General features: G+C 56.8%; 2 protein-coding genes across 2 annotated transcripts in view; both read right to left on the bottom strand.

Annotated features, from left to right (window-relative positions):
* Window positions 1-100: 100 nt before the first annotated feature.
* Window positions 101-2,404, bottom strand: LOC308277295 (uncharacterized protein C20orf204; the record flags this gene model as incomplete). Its single annotated transcript, XM_080716458.1, has 4 exons — window positions 101-427; window positions 501-834; window positions 2,184-2,267; window positions 2,385-2,404. The coding sequence occupies 4 exons, from the start codon at window positions 2,402-2,404 to the stop codon at window positions 101-103; spliced, it is 765 nt and encodes a 254-aa protein (XP_080572584.1).
* Window positions 2,405-4,533: 2,129 nt separating this feature from the next.
* PRPF6 (pre-mRNA processing factor 6) overlaps window positions 4,534-13,656 on the bottom strand; it is a gene marked incomplete at both ends in the record, with an annotated part of 47,457 nt that continues 38,334 nt past the window's right edge. The window contains 8 exons of the mRNA XM_080716670.1: window positions 4,534-4,686; window positions 5,328-5,454; window positions 7,494-7,608; window positions 8,775-8,866; window positions 9,516-9,649; window positions 10,102-10,278; window positions 10,549-10,668; window positions 13,021-13,159. Coding sequence (XP_080572796.1) covers window positions 4,534-4,686; window positions 5,328-5,454; window positions 7,494-7,608; window positions 8,775-8,866; window positions 9,516-9,649; window positions 10,102-10,278; window positions 10,549-10,668; window positions 13,021-13,159 — 1,057 coding nt within the window. The remainder of the gene's footprint in view (window positions 4,687-5,327; window positions 5,455-7,493; window positions 7,609-8,774; window positions 8,867-9,515; window positions 9,650-10,101; window positions 10,279-10,548; window positions 10,669-13,020; window positions 13,160-13,656) is intronic.

Here is a 13,656-nt window from a genome sequence, read left to right on the forward strand (position 1 = left end):
TGGACTCGGCAGGTGGAGGCGAGCGCGGCCAGCGGCGGGCCCCGAACTCACAGCCCGGCGGGGAAAGGAAAGCAGCCGGAGCGCAGGCTCAGCGCCTTTATTAGGGCGCCGCCCCCGGCCCCTGGGCCTGGAGCCCGAGACCCGCCCCGGGTCCCCCGGCGGCGGCGGCGCGCAGGGCGAAGAGCTTCTCCCAGCAGGCGGCGACGGCGTCCAAGGCCCGCTGCAGGAGCCGCCGGCGGCCGCGACGGCGGGCAGGGCGCGGGGGGAGGCGCACCCGGCGCCGCGCCCCGCAGTGGCGCCGCATCACTGCCTCCGTGCGCGCCGCCACCGTCCACGCCGCCGTCTCCAGGGTGCTGCGGCGGCCCCCCGCCAGGGCCCCGCGCAGGGTCTGGCCCAGGGACCGGATGGACAGCAGGATCCTGTGCTCCTGGGGAGGGAAGGGAGGAAGCCTGGGGCTGGAGGGCGCGGGAGGGGTAGGCGTGGGCGCACCTCCGCCGTACCTCTTGGGCGCGGCAGGAGACCCCCGGCCGTCCCCGCCGTCTGCCAGCTCCAGTCGGGCGTTTCTGAAGGAAGCGGTGGTGTCCGGAGCGGGCCTCTGGCTCCCCCCGCCTGACCGCCGCCTGCAGGTCCTCGAAGATGACCGCGCGGTAGTGGCGGAGTATGTCGGGTACGCTGCAGGTCCCAGGCGAGGCCCGGCCCAGAGTGCACCCCAGCAGCACCAGGAGGACCCAGAGCACCCGCCTGGGTGGTACCTGGAGGAAGACCCGGTCAGGGTTGGGCTCCTGGCCTGTGGGGGCCTCCCCTGCAGGGATGTTCCTGCGGCGCTTTGGATCACTATGGAAGACACACAGCCCTCCTAATGTCGGCAGGAATAAACGCAGATGCCACCATCCAACACAGGCTCTAGGCACAGGTACTGCAGGATAGATCCCTGTCCCTAGGGAAAGTGAACCAGGCAGTTCCCTGCCCCCTGCCTGCAGACATTCTAGAGGTGCCCAATTGGAGCCAAGGAGGCCATTTCACTGAGCCCGGAAGAAGCCAGGAGATAAGGGACAGTTTGAGGCAGGGGGCGGGGTTGTTACTCTGTGGTCCACTTGGGAGAGAGGCAAAGAGCGGCTGTGCCGAGCATGGTGGCGCACGCTTGTACGCTCAGTACATGAGACGCCTGAGATAGGAGGATCGCAGGTTTGCAGCCAGCCGCAGCAACTTAGTGAGGCCCTCTGCAACTTAGTGGGACTCTGTTTCAAAATAAAGAACACCAAATAGGGCTGGGGTGTAGCTCAGAGGTAGACTGCCCCTGGGTTCAATCCAGTACCATGCCAAAAAAAAAAAAAAAAAATAAGAGTGCCTCTGAGCCGGATGTGGTGGCACACATGTGTAATCAATCCTAGTACTTGGGAAACTGAGACAGGAAGATTGCAGTTTTGAGGCCAGCAAGGTCCCTCAGCAACTGGGTGAAACCCTATTTAAAATATATATGTATATAGAGAGGGTTGGGGTATAGCTCAGAAAGAGAACGGCTGAGTTCAACTTCAGTACAAAACAAGGTGCACTTGCGATGCTGGAGTCGCTTGGTAGGGCGCATAGTCCCCCAGGCCTGCCCACACTTGCCAGCCACAACCCCCACCTGGAGCTCGTCCCCTGCCTCACCCCTGGGTGCCCACGACAAGGGGCCACACACCTCCCGACAGCTTCTGTGAAACTCAGCAGCTACCCCTCAGTGGCTCTGCTACAACCAGCTCACAGAGCCAGAATGCACCCCAAGCCCCAGCTCCCGAGGAGGGGGTCACTGTATACCTGGAGGCAAGGGCTCAGGGCCCCAGGCACACCTGGCTGAAGGGGAAGGCTGGGGAAACCCCAGAGGTGGTGGGAAGGGGACACAACATCATACCACAAGCACAGCCGGCCAGCAGGCGTCTTCCCACCCAGAGCGGAGGGGACTGGCCCTCGCTGGAAGAAGCCCATACATCAAGGAGACAGCTTATGGCCCCTGGTCCCCAAGCTGGAGTCAGACAGCTGACTTGGGCTGGAAAATCAATCATGTGAACCCAGCGAGACGACAGGACTCGACTCGGCTTCCCAGCCCTGGCAGGGGAGTCTGACTGAGGCTACCCCGACCCCACCAGAGCTGGGTGTCGGGGCCTCCCGTCCAGTGCACCACTGCAAGTGTGGGTGTAGCTCACCACAGCCCCTTCCTCAAGCCCACCAGGTGCACGGCCAACAAAGCTGGGCTCCCAAATTGCCCTGGGCCCCATGCCTGCTGTGGACTGCAGTCAGAGAAGACAGTGAGGATGCAGCAGGCCAGTCAGCTGCGGGAGGGATGGCCACTAGCCCTAGGCCCCACACGGGACTGGCTGGCCACTTCAGGAGTCCCTACACCCTACCAGGCCCCAAAGCCAGGCATGGGCCAGTGCGGGAAAGGGCTCCAGAAGGCCAGGGTGCACCCACAGCCGGTCTCAGCGACAGCGCTGAGAGCTGTTGGGAACAGCCAGAGGTTTCTGTGGGACCCTGGCCAGCAGCCTTCCCTGGCTCTGTTCTCCAGACCCCTCCACCTGTGCCATCCCCCACCCAGGGCCCCGGCTGCTCACCATCGGCCTCTCAGGGTCTCGCCCTCCCTCACTCCCTCCAGTGGACCACACACATGATCCTGGGGTCCGCAGGCGGTGGGTGCAGCCGGCACCGGAGCCACACCAGACCTGATCCCAGCCAACAACACAACGGGGCCTCCCTGGTCTCGTCTCTGCCTAGGGCCAGGCGGAGAGGCTTTTGAAGTTGGCTCCTCCAGCAAAGGAGGGAGGGAACAGGAGGAGAGGGAAGGAGAGGCCCGCAACTGGACCCTGCCCCCTCCTCTCCCCACCCTCCATCCAATCGCTTCAATTAACCTGACCCTGGAGCCCAGCAGCGCCTGTCCTGGCAAACCCAGGGCTGCTGTGGCTCTTGGACTGAGTTTTCAGCCTCAGGGAGACTCCACTGTCAAGGGGTGGGGTGCGCAGTGCAGGGCCCAGCTGGCAGGTGAGGGGAATCGGCAAGGCTGCCCAGGCCTGTCCCAGTGGTCGGCAGGTGCTACCTCTCCCAGGGACCTAGTGAGTAGGATCTTGTCCCCATGACCAGCCCCTGCACCAACACCCAGGCAGTCCTGTCCTGGACGGTCCAGAGACCCTGGACTTCTCACACTCCCACTGCCAGCCCAACCTTGCTCCTCCTCCTGGCAGGAGAGGTCCTGGTCACAGGGCGGTTGCTCTGCCCCAAAATAAGAAAAGCTTCTGGAACACAGCTCATCTTTAGTGTGGGCTGGAAAAACTGCAGCTGAAGAAAAGCAAAGGTGTGTCTAACACCCCTGAGGAGTCTGGGCCCCTCAGATCAACCGAGAAAGCCAGCCCATGCAGGTAAGAAAGATGCACACGTGGACACTGCCGGTGGTCTGGAGCCTTCCAAGGGCCCTGCAGGAAGCCTGACCCCAGTATCCTTTCCTGGGACCATCTGGGTGGACTCAGAGCAGAGGCCACTGCCCAGTCCCTGCCCCTTCTCCATTTCCATTTGCGAGGGCACAGCTGGCTTTAAGACTCCCTCCTGAGTCCCAAGGCTCCCTCATGCCTCCAAGGTTTCCATGAAGTCACTAAGACTCTTCACGGCACTTTCCCAGGCCACTCGTGAACCAACACATCCAGATGCTGGGAGGGACTGCCCAGCACCAAATGACCGGCAGCCCCCGCCCCACCAAGTGACTGGCCCCTTGCCTATCCTCCAGGCACCCAAAGCACAACAATGAAGGTAGACAGAGATGCCCACCGAGCCTCACTCCACCCTGGTGCCCACAGTTGAGGCGAACGCTCTCACTGCCAGCTCCCTGTTACTGCCTGCGAGGAGCGGGGTAGAGAGACACCACAGGCCCTGCCTGGAGGGCTGAGCTGTGGGCCAGCTATTGACCAGGGCCGGCTCTGCCCTGGGCACAAGACATGGGGTTCATTTCTTAGGACTGTGCGAACTCTAGGAAGCAGGTCTTTTGTGACTGGGGACTGAACCCAGGGCTGCTGTGGCTCCAAGCTCTACCTCCAAGCTACACCCCTATCCCTACTTTATTTTTATTTTGAAACAGTCTTGCTAGGTTGATGAGTCTCACTCGCTGAGGCTGTCCTTGAACCTGTGATCCTTCTGCTTATCCTCCCAAGTACTGGAATTACAGGTATGTGCCACCATGCACATACCTGCAAGCGCTTCTCACTCAGTTCACTCTGTGTGGTCTCTAAGCTCCTTTCGGGACCCGTGACTCAGCGCCCTCGCTTTCTCCAGACTCTCAGCAGTCCTTGGCACCTTCTCCGTGGGACACCGGCGTCTGCCAGAGGCCTTGCTCCAACCACAGCCACCTAACCACCCACACAGATGCAGGAGGCCGACCGGAAGGCAAGAGCACAAGCCAGCAGGCCTCCAGCCTTGACCGCTCTGTAAAAATCTTTAATGAATGAAGTCGGCAGCTGGGGCCCTGGCATGTCCACGTGCCGCCCTGCAGCTCGTCCCAGCTCTCCCAGACAGCCATCAGAAGGTGTTTTTGATGCGGGCAGCCACCAACACCAGGATCTCCCCGATCTTCCGCTGCCAGTTGGCGATGTCCTTGGACACAGCGCACCACAGCTCCCCGTGCCGGGGCTCGGCGTTCTCACAGCGCTTCCTCACTTCCTCCTGCTGCTCCTGGGAGGGACCAGAGGGCGTTCAGCAGGGTGCTGGGCCACCCCAGGCCTGCCTGCTCAAACCTCCCCCTGCAAAGCTGGGTTCCAGATAGCCCCTCCTCCGAAAGCTTGGCCTGCAGTCAGCGTGCCGAGCTGACCCAGGCTCCCACCTCTGGCTCGTGCAGGGCCCTCAGTCCACGGTTTCTGAATGAGATGCTTGCTAGCTTCACTGTGATCCAGATGCTACTTCTGGGGAGGAACCTAGGATACCTGGGTGATCCTGCCACATGAGCATGGCTCTGGTAAGGCTTGCCTGGTGGGAGGTTGCTGGCTGGGCTCCCTGGACCACCACCCCTGGTCCAGGGCCAAGACAGAACAAATCCCACTCCCATTTCTAAGGTTACCCTTAAAATCATTAAACAGCTCATTAAATAGGCTATGAGCCACTCGCAATAGATGGACCAAATAGATACAGGCTACCCCAGAGAGCAGCTGTGGCAGAGGCCCACTGCCCCCGGCCTCCGTGCTCAGACCCAGCTCCCATAGGCGCCAATCACGGCCGCTGACTGGGGCCTCCGTGGGCTGGTGCAGCTCTCCAAGCCGCAGAAGGATAAGGGGGTGCACAGGAAGGCCCCGCACGCTGGCGGGTCGGCACAGCCTCACCTCAGTGCCATGCTGCAGCTCAAACTTATAGAAGAAGGCCCAGGCATCCCCCAGGTCTGAGTCAATCTTCACGGTGCGGTGGAACCACTCCCGGGCCTTGGTGATCTTCCGCTCACTCCAGAACAGCCTGTTATGGGAGGAGGGCCGTGGGACTCGGGTTGTGGCTGTGAGCCTGGCCTCCCAAAGCCATCTGTGTCCCACAATCCACCCATGCTAGGGGAAGGCTTGCAAGGCGAGCCTGGGTTGCCTGAATCACTCCAGATTGTCACCCACAACCATCCCTCAAGCATCTAACCAAACTACTTAAAATAGAACATTCATGTACAGCAAGATCTACAGCTCCTTCAGGCTACTACTTCCCTCTGGTCAAATACAAGCAAAAGGAAGCCTGACAAAGCATTGGTTAAGGCTCCAATTAGAAATGCTCACTTCAGCCGGGTGTGGTGGTGCACACTCGTAATCCCAGCACTTGGGAGGCTGAGACAGGAGGATCGCAGGTTCAGGGAGACCCTCACAACCTAGGGAGACTGTTTCCAAATAAGAAATAAAACTGGGCTTGGGGTATAGCTCAAAGGTAGAATGCCTCTGGGCTCATCCCTAGTACCAAAAAAAAAAAAAAAACAAAAAAAACAAAAACCCCTCACTCCAGACACCTCAGCAACCTACCTACCCTGCACAACTCCAGCCAACACTACAAAGACGGGCTTCCAGTCAGCACTGGGCCTGCAGCCCATGGCACCTGGACCACAGCACACATGCCAGATGCACGGACACCTGGAGACCAGGCTGGAAAGGACTCACCGGAAGCCAAGAGAGCAGCAGGGGGCTGTGAGGTGGGCCTGGATGCCCAGGGCTGGCTGTCCTGCCCGCCCCAGTAGGCCCCTGCAGCACAGGCACCAGAGCAGAGGCTGCAGAGCCAGCCCTCCTCACCCAGGGCTGTGTGCTGGCCTCAGGCACCAGATAGATGGCTTCGCAATGATAACCTGATTGTTTTTTAAGCCTTGTGGCATTTTTAATGGCCTGGTATTAGATAAACTGTGATTTGAAGAGCTCAAACTCAGATAGCAGACACTTGGAACACTAGCTTGGGAAAAGTAGGGAGTGACTTATTTACTTTAGCAAAGCCTTTTATAAAGGGTTTATGGCTGCCCTATCAGGGCGCACACACCAGTGACTAGGGCGGAGGAGGCTCACCACAGGAGGGAGGAAGCTCAGGCCATCACAAGCCAGGCCCTGGGAAGCCTCCCTGTCTGCCGCTCCACGCACCTGCAGCAGTGTGGGCCCTGGCACTAGATCCCGTGGAGACCCAGCACCAGACAGAGCAAAGCCAAGCGCCGCCTAGCAAGGCTGCGTCTCCAACATCGCCCAGGGTAGAGGCAGGGGTCACCTCCCCGGCAGCCCCCATTCTGGGCCTTAGAAGCCCAAGGAGGAACCCTAGGACAAGGTCCTCCCCATTCCCCTTCAGCCTACCCACACGGCTGCCAGCCTTCCTGCCACTCAGCCTCTTCTTTCTACAGAAGAGCAGAGAGCCTGTGGGGCTAGGAGGGCCCTCAAGGTGCACACCAGCCACAACCACGAGCTTCTTCCCGGTGCCCTTCAGGCTCCAGGCACCCCCCAGGGAGCCCTGACGCTGCACTACACGGCACTGCCAATTATGCTATTGGGTTCCTGGCTGACCATGTGTTCTGGGATGGCCTCTAGGTATTCCTCTCTCCACAAGATTAGACTCAGGAACACAGGGCTAAAAAGTGTCTGATTTCTTGCCCTAACACAATGAAAACAAACTTCTTGGCAAGAAGACCCTGGAGCCACAGGGGCTCTGAGTATTACTTAAATTCTGATGGACCAACACCAGCAAATCTGTCTCTGCCACGTGCAGTACAAACTCGAATGTGGTAGAGACAAAGAGCAGTCCCACCCGAAGCCTGGGAACAAGGAAGGGCCAAAGCACCCTGGAGGCTCGAGGAGAGGAGGGAGTGACCTGGACAGACGCCCAGGCAACGGGGGCAGCACACACACTGTAAGGCCTCTGCCTGGAGACACTGCCCCAGAAGACCCAGGCAAAAGCTCCAGCACTGAGGGCCAGAGAAGCCCGCTCTGCCCAGGCACCGAGCTCAAAGCACCAGCAGGCCCCCAGTGAACGGCCAAGGAGATCCCACCACTCACTTGGCTACCGCCAGCAACACGTGGGGGTCATGCTCACACTTCTTCAGAGCGTCCACGCTCTTGGTCTTCCTCTGGGGCCTTGCCTCGAGGAAGACGGCCTCGGACCACAGGATACCTGAAGTTAGAGATGGACAGCTGCCCTCAGCATCTGCCCCACACAGGCCTCCAGAGAGACCCTGAGCATCTGCCCATCCAGCTGCCCCCAGAACACAGCAGCCCTAGTAGAACATCCTAGGGGATGGCTGGAAGGAGCAGCAGCCATCAGAGTTTCATTCCTACTCTGATTTAGTAAATACACAACTAAGGGTTCATTCTAACAAAATACTAGTAAAGATTTACACAGAAAAATGGTGAACCCAAGTTGAAGCCCAGCTTGGGCAGCTGACCCTGTCTCAAAAAAAGGAAAGGAGGAAAAAAGGGTAATCTCAAAACAGTATGGGATTTAAAATTGGAAGCAAGCAATGACTGGTCAAGAGCTGAGGGTATGCTGTTGACACACATCGATGAAGCCACTAGGACCCTACATTCTTAGAGATTCAAAAAGAATAAAATTTCTCACAAAATTCTCAGGCTTAAAACAGATAAACAGGAAACAGGGATAGGGTGTGGCTGTGGTAGAGTGCTTGTCTAGCATGTATGAGGCTCTGGGTTCTATTTCCAGCACTGAGAAAAGAAAAAAAAAAAGAAAGAGACCCCCCCCTAAACACGTGACAGGACTGCCTGTTCAGCAGCAAGGCCGCAAAGCGGCAGACCGGAATAGGTCCTGACGGGAGCACCTGGAGGCGGTTTGCTTCCTCCTTCTCACCTGACACTATGCTGCATGTACATACCTTATAAACCTGGGGTAAAACATCAGAATCTAAAGAGTGAAAGAGAGAAAAACGGCAGCCTTTCAGAACATGAAGTAAATTCTTTCATGTTAAACTGAGCACGGTGGTGCACCCTTGTAATCCCGGTACTTGGGAGGCTGAGGCAGGGGGATCACAGGTTCACAGCCAGCCTCAGAAACATAGTGAAGCCCTCTACAACTTAGTTTACAAAATAAAAAATAAAATAGGACTGGGGGTGTAGCTTGGAGGTAGAACGCCCCCTGAGTTCAATCCCTAGTACCACAAAAAAGGAAAAAAAATCTTTCATGTTAAGACTGGGAATTTAGTTCACATGTCTCAGTGACCAAGTACAGTGAAACCTGAGCAAAACGAGACACACATCCTAACAGAGCCTGCGAGGACTAAGTCCCCACTACTCCCTGGGAACCTGGGGAGCCAAGGAGCCCCATACCAGAGCTGGGGCACTCCTGCAGGGCCTTGGCCATGAGTGTGTTGGCAATGTTCTTCAGCCCAGCACGGTACTCCAGCCTCACGGACTCCAACCTGGGGAGAGAGCCAGGGATGCGTAAGCCCCACCTACCCAAGGCATAGCCACCCAGCTGCAAGGCTCAGGAATGGCAGCTGTAACTGGTTCTCTGCGGACAGAGGTCATCCACAAGAGGCGTCAGTGCTGGTACCCACAGCCCACCAGGCCCAAGGCAGCTTCTCAGCAAGCCCTCAGATCCCCACACAATCAAGACGTAAGCGAAGATGCCAGGACAAGCATGGACTGGACTGGGAGTGAGTTGGCGTGTCAGGCACCCAAGAACTGCCCCTCCTCAGCCAGTCCTCAGGCCGAGCCCACCAGCCAAGCACCGCACCTCTAGAGACAGAACCGTCCTCCCAGGAAAACGCCTGCTCTTCCCCAAGGCCTTGCCCGGCACCTCTCTGTGGAGTCTTCTCTCAGCTTCATCTGTCTCCCCAGCCCATCATTTACCTCTTGCTCCCTGGGCACCCTTTATCTGAGGACAAGCTGAACAGCATCAAACCATGTGCAGGCCTGTGTGCGGCCTCGGCCCAGCAGCTCAAGGCTGGGGCATGCTTCCTCATGGCAGCACCTACACCCCGACCCCAGAGCCTGGGGTGAAACACTCAGGAGACTCCCCGGGGAGGTCTGGTGAGGCCAGGCCCTGAAGGAGAGGGGCTCACTCACCACAGTCCAGGGTTCTTCGGGTTCTTCAGACGGGACTTCTCCAAGATGGCCCGTGCTCGGGTCAGCTGCCCAATCTTCTCCTCTAGCCGGGAAAGCAAGAGCCACAGGGGTGTGGAGTGGGGGCACTTCTTCAACTGTGGCCAACAAATCAAGTAAGAGGGGTCAGGTGGTGTCCAGGAAGAACCACAACAGTGATGGCCAGCTCCACCCAAGAACCCTCAGGCTATGTGCCCAGAGACGTGTACTTCATTGTTCTGTGTGTGGGGCCTACAGACAGATCTGTTCTGTGCACACATGTATACAGGTGTGTAAATTGTGCTGTGCATGTGTGGACAGGGTATAAGGGTTGTATGTGTGGATCTTATGTGTATGGCTATGCTATGTACATGTGCACACAGGTGTATACGTCCACCTTAACTGTGAACATGCCACACCCCGCAAGTCATGGGCGTGTGGAAGGAAAAGTACGAGACCCACAGTGAGAAGACTGGGCTCAGTGCTGAGCCCACAGCTCTGTCAGCAAAGGCCCGAGTAAGCCATGACAGGTGAGGAGCGAGGATGGGGCCAGGGCCCGGCAGAGGCTCACCCCCTGGCTGTAGGCCTCCCGCGCCTTCTCCGTCAGCTCGCCCTGCTCCTCAATCTGCCCCTTCATCATCCACAGCTTGGGGAAGTCCTCGTAGTGCTTCAGGGCCTCCTCACACAGCCCCTGGGCCGCAGCGATGTTCCCCAGCACCCACTCCAGCTTCACAGACTTCATGAACACCTGCGAGGAGACGGCGCACACAGCGAGGTCCCTCACACTGCCACCCATCTTCCACACCTCCATTCTGCGGTATTTTAAGTGCCTGGAAGGCTGTTTCAAAGCTCTTTTATGTTCAAAAAAGAGGGGATAAAGACACAAAGGCACCTGAAAGCCCAATGATGAGGTCAAGACTGGACAGTGGCCTGAGCTTGCCCTCTCCTGACATGAGCCAGGTGCTCAGTCCACATGCAGAGAAGGCACCACAGGCCCCGCCCACCTGCCACTACGCACTCGAGCCGTGGGCGCGCTGCTCCGGGCCTTGGCCAGCAGCCTCCGGGCCCGCTCGTACTCGTTGTTCTCCGACTCCAGCTTCACGGCTGCCAGCCAGATCTCCTCACTGTTGGGGTTGGCCTGGGGTAAGGTAAGCACAGCAGCACTAAGAAGAACTCAGCAGCCGGGCGTGGGGCACACGCTTGTCATCCCAGCATTCGGGAGGCTGAGACAGGAGGATCGCGGTTCACAGACAGCCTCAGCTATTTAGTGAGGCCCTCCACAACTCAGTGAGACCCTGTTTCAAAATAAAGAATAAAAAATAGGGCAGGGGGTATAGCTCGGAGGTCAAATGCCCCTGGGTTCCATCCCCAGACATGCCAAAAAAAAAAAAAAAGGGGGGGGGGGGCTCAGCGTAAGTGACCAGGGATGGATCACTCATGATCAGAAGCAGGCAGGCTGGAAATACAACTAGGCCTTGCTCTGGTGTGGTCCAAGCCCTTGCCAGCCCAGGTAATGACAGAGCAGACGCTAGCCAAGAACCCAGGACCATCTGACCACACAACCAAGGCCAAGGCCTCCACAGCACTCCAGCAACACTGGCAGTGGAGAGTGGTAGGCACTGACTCCAGGTCTAACTGAGCCCTGCATGGATCACTCGTGACCTACATGTGTGCTCTCATTACACCAACCCTGCTTGTTCGCCTGATCCAGCTGCCCCAGTGCATCCATGCAGCCAGGCAGAGACACCCAGTGTTACTGGGTGTGTGGAAAGGGCAGGAGCCCAGTGGACACACGCAGTGCCCTTGAGGTCTCCTTCATCAGCTCAGCGACCTGTTGGCCATATGCAAGATAGCTGCATCACAAGCCTAAGCTGGGCCTGGTAGTGCATGCCTATGATCTCAGTACGTGGAGGCCGAGACAGGAAGATCACAGGTTCAAGGCCTGCCTCAGGAACTTAGCAAGACCCTGTTCCAAAATAAAGGAAAAAAAAAAAAAGAAAAAATAGTCCTGGGAGTAGAGCTTGAAGGCAGAATGCCTCTGGGTTCAATCTTCAGTACCAAAAACCAAAACAAAACCAAACCAAACCTGAGAAGCAGCCCTTGAGGGATAGGCAAGGAAAGCCACCCCAGAGACTTTGACACACAGTGGACCAGGCAGGCAGAGGATGCTGCCTACTCAGGGCACCGCAGTCTGCTCCTGCACTCCAGCGAGGAGGCGGCTGGAGCAAGAGGCCAACCCAGCCAGTCCCTCTCATGGAACCTGGTGAAGGAAGGACAAGTTTTATGATGTTGACTGGGACTGTAACAGAGTAGCATTTACATAGCACCCTGTGGTTTAAGTCATACGCTGCAGCCAGGCAGTGGCCCATGCCTGTAATCTCAGTACTCGGGAAGCTGAGACAGGAGAATCACAGGTTCAAGGTCATCCTCAGCAATTTAGCAAGATCCTGTTTCAAAATAAAAATAAGATGGCCAGGGGTGCAGTTCAGAAGTAGAGTGCCCCTGGTCAATCCCCAGGACCACAAAGACACACATAAAAATGCTGCAAAATCACCCAATACCCTTACTGTCATAAATATTAGAATATTATATATGACAATAAAAATAATGTACCTTTTTTTTTGTGTGTGTGGTAGTCGGGATTGAATCCAGGGCATTCCACCTCTGAGCTCTATCCTTAGCTCTATTTTTATTTTTTGTTTTAAAACAGGGTCTTGCTAGGTTGCTGAGGTTGTCCTCAAACCTGCAATCCTCCTGTCTCAGCTTCCCAAGTACTAGGATTAGAGGTGTGCAGCATCATGCCTGGCTTAGTTTTTATTTTGAAACAAGGTCTCACTAGGTTACTGACGCTGGTCTTGAACCTATGATCTTCCTGTCTTAGCCTCCCAAGTACTGGAATTAGAGGTATGTGCCACCACGTCTAGTTAAAAAATGGTGCACTTAAAAAGACCGTACACCTGCCAGGCATGATGGCGCACACTTGTAATCCTAGCACTTGGGAGGCTGAGACAGAAGGATCGCACAGGTTCGAAGCCAGCCTCAGCTACTTAGTGCAGCTCTTAGTAACTTAGTGAGACCCTGTTTCCAAATAAAATATAAAACAGGTCTGGGAGTACACTCCGGAGGTAGAAAGCCTCTGGGTTCCACCCCCAGTACCACCAAAAAAAAACCCCAAAAAACAAAACAAAAAACTACCATACACATCACAGCAGCCAGGCAGTCGGGCTGGCAAGGCAGTGCTGTGAATGGGTCCTGCTCACACAGGTAGCACATCTGTGACCCTGTGTTTGGGAACATTCGGCCCATGCTTACACAGGTGGGGACTGAGAGGTAGGTGCTTCCCAGCTGGTGTTCTTCCTGCTCTCAGGCCCCACCGTAAGGTTCAGTGGATCCAGATCATGGCGATCACAGGACATGTTCAAATAGGAAGTGCTCAGGATCTAGCCGGCACCCAGGTCAGGTGTGCCCACAAAGGCACCTCCTCACCCACCTGGAAGGCCAAGGCCAGGATGCTCCTCGCTGCGGGCACATCCCCTGCCAGCCACTTGGACTTGGCGCCCATGAGCCACAGCACCTCCGCCTTAGGACAGTGGGCCACGGCCCTCTGCAGGAGCGCTTCAAGAGACTCCCTGGAAGGCAGAGGCCACAGTTACCAGAGTCAGACCATAAATCAGGGCACACAGGCACTCACAGCACAGGGGTTAGAAAGACAGTTACCACTCCAAAGTTCGCATCATAAATGATTTACCAGAGTTTACAATGGGGACAGTGTGGGGAAATCTTTTCTCTCCATAAAGGGTCTAAAATCAATTACTGAAGAGGGTTCCACAAAGCAGAGCATTGTTTAAACAGCAGAGCCTTTACAGCATGTGTCCTGGAGGCAGAGATAATGTGGTAGTCAGGTGACAGGCAAGGCTTTTCCTCTCAACCACAGAGGACTCCACCAAGAAGACTAAGGCCTGAGTCTCCTCCTGGCACACAAAAGATGGGCCTTAGTGGAAGAAAGTGACTTCAGGCCAGATGTGTGGTGCATGCTTGTAATCTCAGTACTTGGGAGGCTGAGACAGGAGGGTCAGCCTCAGCTGGGATCATGGCCAGCCTCAGCCACTTATTGAGGCCCTCTGCA

The sequence above is a fragment of the Muscardinus avellanarius genome (assembly GCF_963383645.1).
Source record: "Muscardinus avellanarius genome assembly, chromosome: 19".
In the NCBI taxonomy this organism is placed as follows: domain Eukaryota; kingdom Metazoa; phylum Chordata; class Mammalia; order Rodentia; family Gliridae; genus Muscardinus; species Muscardinus avellanarius.